General features: G+C 54.9%; 1 protein-coding gene across 1 annotated transcript; it reads left to right on the top strand.

Annotated features, from left to right (window-relative positions):
- The first annotated feature begins 888 nt into the window (after nt 1–888).
- Nucleotides 889–3991, top strand: Acta1 (actin alpha 1, skeletal muscle). Its single transcript, XM_028856358.2, has 7 exons — nt 889–995; nt 2021–2161; nt 2256–2580; nt 2759–2920; nt 3022–3213; nt 3350–3531; nt 3608–3991. The coding sequence occupies exons 2-7, from the start codon at nt 2033–2035 to the stop codon at nt 3749–3751; spliced, it is 1134 nt and encodes a 377-aa protein (XP_028712191.1). The 5' UTR covers nt 889–995; nt 2021–2032; the 3' UTR covers nt 3752–3991.
- Nucleotides 3992–5182: the final 1191 nt, after the last annotated feature.

The following is a 5182-nucleotide window of genomic DNA, read 5'->3' as shown; positions in this document are numbered from 1 at the left end:
ACACAGTGCCACCAAAGGGGAAGGGGTATCATTGGCTCAGCCCAGCCAACTAAATGAAAGTCAGTTCTGGAGTTACACACACACACACACACACACACACACACACACACACACACACACACACCTCTGTTCTTTCCAAGTGTGCACTGCAGAACGTAGGGGGCAGCTCTCATGCCCTGGTCTCACAGGCCGTGTGTCAGGACACAAAGCCCCCATGGCTCTTCTCACCGCTGCCGCCTCCTCCTCTCTCCAACAGTTGTCTGCCCTGTGACAGCTGCATGTCCTACACTGACTGACAGCCTGCACCGAGTGGGGGGTGGGGTGGGGGTGGGTCAGATCTCTGGATTGGGGGGGGGAGGTTGAAGTGGGAAAGAAAATGAAGTTCAAGTGTACGGCTTATTTTCCATCCCTACCTGGGGCCTGTGACCCCTCCCAGCTCACCTGATCCCAGGGCTTGGGCTTAAGCACCAGGGCTTGGTAGCCTGAGTTAACCCATAAGTGGGGTGTAATGTGTGAGGTCAGGAATCAGGTACCTTCTCAGCGACTCATGTGCCCAGGGTGGGCAGAGCTGGGGAGACCTTTGAAACAGGTGAGTTTGGGAAGTGCAGACCAGTCATCTGCAAAAACAGTGACCTTTGGCCCAGCCCATCCCTGCAGTGAGCATTGGAGCCAGTTGGGAGGGGCAGACAGCTGAGGATACTCTCCATATATGGCCCGGTCCGGTCCTAGCTACCTGGGCCAGGGCCAGTCCTCTCCTTCTTTGGTCAGTGCAGAAGACCCGGGCGGGGACCCAGGCTGAGAACCAGCCGAAGGAAGGGACTCTAGTGCCCGACACCCAAATATGGCTTGGGAAGGGCAGCAACATTCCTTCGGGGCGGTGTAGGGAGAGCTCCCAGGGACTATATAAAACCTGAGCTAGGGGACAGGCAGTCACAGGACGTGAAGCCTCACATCCCACCCTCGGCAGGCATCCAGGGCCAGAGTCAGAGCAGCAGGTAGGGTGGAGGTGGGGAGGGTGGCCTGGAGGACCCAGCAGATCAAGCTGTCTAGCCTTGGGCCTGTGTCTAGCATCACACTCTGCCCTAGAGGCAGACGGTTTAAAGAGGAAACTTGGCTCTGGAAATTTCTCCAAACTCATCTCCAGACCATTTGAGCTGCTGACTTGGCATTTAGGATATGCCTGAAGCTCTGATATCTACCCATCACCACCCCCACCCCCACATCCCCCCTAACCCCTCCCTGAGGACTAAATCCAGGGCCTCCTGCAAGTGAGCAAGCCAGTGCTCTGCTACTGAGCCACGTGCCAGCCTTGGCTGCTTGAGATTTCTCTCCCTGAAATATCCTTTTTTCCTTCCCTCCCTCCTTTCATCCCTCCTTCCTTCTTACTCTTTCTCTGCTGGGACCAAATCTGGGTTCGTAGAGCAACACCCCAGGCCCTGGGAGACTGATTTGAAGATGTGTTTGGAGAGATTCAGCATTGTCTTACTCTTGGCTCAACTCCCTCTGAGTCTAAGGCTTTTCTAAAGTCAGCAAGGCCTAGGAAAGCTAATCTTCTCTGGACTAGGAGACAGGTGGAAGTGTCCTTTCTGAGTCTGGAATATTGTGGGTGTTCAAACAGGCAACTTCTCCATAGTTGGGACGGTATTGCCCTTCCCTGGGCAGCGTCCTCCACCCTCTCACAGGACAGGCAGGTGGGCAGTGTGGGCCTTCATGTCTCCCTCACAGATGACATTGGGAAGTAGAGAGGATAGCATTAGTGCCAGCTGTGGGGTGAAGGTAGCGGGCCCCAGGTCTCCAGAGGATGTCCCCTGCGTCCCTAGTTGGAGGACTTAGTGTGGTCCACAGACGGTGATTCCCTTAGCAAAAGCACAGCCTCGGACTGGGATGGCATCCTCTAGCCCTCTGCAAGGGGCTGGGGGAAAGGAATCTCTGGATCTCCAAAGGGAAGGTTGGTTGGGCGGACGTCACCCTAACACACACACTAATGCTTGTCAACACCACTATGGCCTCGTCCTTGCAGAAACAAGACACCATGTGCGACGAAGACGAGACCACCGCCCTCGTGTGTGACAACGGCTCTGGCCTGGTGAAAGCCGGCTTTGCCGGGGATGACGCCCCCAGGGCTGTGTTCCCATCTATTGTGGGCCGCCCCCGACACCAGGTCAGTCTGCTGCCGGGATAGGGCAGCTTCCCTGAGTATGGGCCCATGTTTCCCTCCATCTGTGGTAACAAGTGTCTGATGTCTCCACCTACAGGGTGTCATGGTGGGTATGGGTCAGAAGGACTCCTACGTGGGCGATGAGGCCCAGAGCAAGCGAGGTATCCTGACCCTGAAGTACCCCATCGAGCATGGCATCATCACCAACTGGGACGACATGGAGAAGATCTGGCACCACACCTTCTACAATGAGCTTCGTGTGGCCCCTGAGGAGCACCCGACCCTGCTCACTGAGGCCCCCTTGAACCCCAAAGCTAACCGCGAGAAGATGACCCAAATCATGTTTGAGACCTTCAACGTGCCTGCCATGTATGTGGCCATTCAGGCGGTGCTGTCCCTTTATGCCTCTGGCCGTACCACCGGTAAGTGCCCACTTATGGCCCACTCTGGGCCAGGTCGTTTTGTCCCAACATAATGTCGTCCTGGTTCTGTGCCCTGCGCCATACCCATCCAATCCCTGATGTCCACTTTCCTATCCCAGTGCTGTCCCTGCTCTCCCTGCTGGTCCCCTCCGCTTATGCACGCCCCTCCCCCTCGCAGGCATCGTGTTGGATTCTGGGGACGGTGTCACCCACAACGTGCCCATCTATGAGGGCTATGCCCTGCCACACGCCATCATGCGTCTGGACCTGGCCGGGCGTGATCTCACTGACTACCTGATGAAGATCCTCACCGAGCGTGGCTATTCCTTCGTGACCACAGGTGCGTGCTTCCAACGCCCGCCCGCTTAGGGCAGGCCACAGAGGGCGAGCATGCGCCCCAGGCCTTGCCCTGAAACTTCCCTACTGCTTCTGCCCCTGCAGCTGAGCGTGAGATCGTCCGCGACATCAAAGAGAAGCTGTGCTATGTGGCCCTGGACTTCGAGAATGAGATGGCCACCGCTGCCTCCTCCTCCTCCCTGGAGAAGAGCTACGAGCTGCCTGACGGGCAGGTCATCACCATCGGCAATGAGCGCTTCCGTTGCCCGGAGACGCTTTTCCAGCCCTCCTTCATCGGTGAGCCATCCGCTAGGCTGGTATAGGCTAGTGTACCGGGATCTGTCTCCCCTCCCACCTCCTCACGCCTCAGAGTACCGGTGCCCTTAGTCCCTTGACTCTGTGGTCGCTCACACTGCCTCTTCCTGGGCACCAGGCATGGAATCTGCGGGGATCCATGAGACCACCTACAACAGCATCATGAAGTGCGACATTGACATCAGGAAGGACCTGTACGCCAACAACGTCATGTCAGGGGGCACCACCATGTACCCTGGTATCGCTGACCGCATGCAGAAGGAAATCACAGCTCTGGCTCCCAGCACCATGAAGATCAAGGTGGATGACGTGACTGGTGTGGGCGGAGACGCAGGGGCGGGGGAACACGCAGGCACCTGACACTCTTGTCTTACAGATCATCGCGCCCCCTGAGCGGAAGTACTCAGTGTGGATCGGTGGCTCCATCTTGGCCTCGCTGTCCACCTTCCAGCAGATGTGGATCACCAAGCAGGAGTACGACGAGGCCGGCCCCTCCATTGTGCACCGCAAATGCTTCTAGACGCACCCTCATCTGCGTCCACTCTCTCTCCTCAGGACCGCAATCGTGCTGTGCTTGCAGGGTGGCCCCATCCATCCTCTGCCATGGCTCCATCGCCACCACTGCAGCCAGCACCTGTTTTTGTCCTGTACAGAGATTGACTCGTTTTACCTCATTTTGTTATTTTTCAAACAAAGCCCTGTGGAAGGAAATGGAAAACTTGAAGCATTAAAGCCAGCCATTTTGTTTTGCTGCAATAAAGTGTGTGTTGTCTTTATTTACCCGGGATAGGGGGTACGTCACTTTTCCCGGAGCTCCAAGTGGGTGCTGCTCCTTAGGAAACAAAGTTAAGAAGTTAGATCTTCTCACCCAAACCCCACGGTTTCCACTTCTGGATCGTAGCCCCTCCCCCTATAGGGAGTTGGAGAGGCTTGCCTGGTTCCTGGCGGCTGCTGGGTGAGGCATCTTCTTCCCCCTTTACAAAAGCTGCGGCCACCGCCCGCTGAGTCAGCGGGCGCTGACCGTGGTGCTGGCCGGAGTTCCTCTCAAATCTGCCTCAAGCCAGGGCTGGAAATCAGATCCTCAAATCTAACCAAAAACTTGTATTCTGCATGTAATAAAAACTCTTAACAGTCACCGACTCTTCCAAACTGGGAAGTCCTTTGCTCTCTTCCCATCAAATGCTGGTGGCTCGGAGAAGCGCTCTTTTTTTTTTCTTTTCTTTTTTTTTTTTGGTTTTTCGAGATAGGGTTTCTCTGTGTACCTTTGGAGCCTTTCCTGGAACTCACTTGGTAGCCCAGGCTGGCCTTGAACTCACAAAGACCCGCCTGCCTCTGCCTCCCAAATGCTGGGATTAAAGAAGCGCTCTGCTTGTAGGGCTGTGGAGAAGCTACCAGGGAGGGAGGGCAAGGAAGGATTTGGAGTTTGCAGAGAGGAGGCGGCTATGGAAGGCAGCTGGCCAAGTCCAAGGCTGGCAGCCAGGCTCATAGGGGAAAACATAAGCACAAGAATTGGTTACCACTCACCATTTTTAAAAATCTAACCCAGTGCCTTGAGCATCCTATGATAGCACTGTATCACGAAGCTACATCCCAGCCAACATCAAATGTGAAGCAAACCATGACAGTTTGAAATCCTACAGGAGATGAACAATACCTGCTTTTTGTCTATGTCTTAGACAGGCTCTCGTTTGCAGTGGAGACTGGCCTTGAACTCCCAGCCATCCTCTTGCGGAAGTCTCTCTATTGCTGGCATTGCACCAGTATCAATCACCAGACCCAACTTGCTGTTAGAAGTAGCTTTCTATTCCTAGTCAATTTTCCAGAGCAGTGGTCCAAATAAAACAGATGCCAACTCAAGGAAGGAAACAAACTCACTTAGAAGCATGTTTACAGATAGAGTTGCATATGTGGCTGGGGCCTTATTTCCTCCTTTCTTTCCTATTGACAAGCT

Source organism: Peromyscus leucopus, chromosome 5, assembly GCF_004664715.2.
Source record: "Peromyscus leucopus breed LL Stock chromosome 5, UCI_PerLeu_2.1, whole genome shotgun sequence".
NCBI lineage: Eukaryota > Metazoa > Chordata > Mammalia > Rodentia > Cricetidae > Peromyscus > Peromyscus leucopus.
The sequence above is the reverse complement of the archived record's forward strand: the minus strand, read 5'-3'. Positions and strand labels throughout refer to the sequence as shown.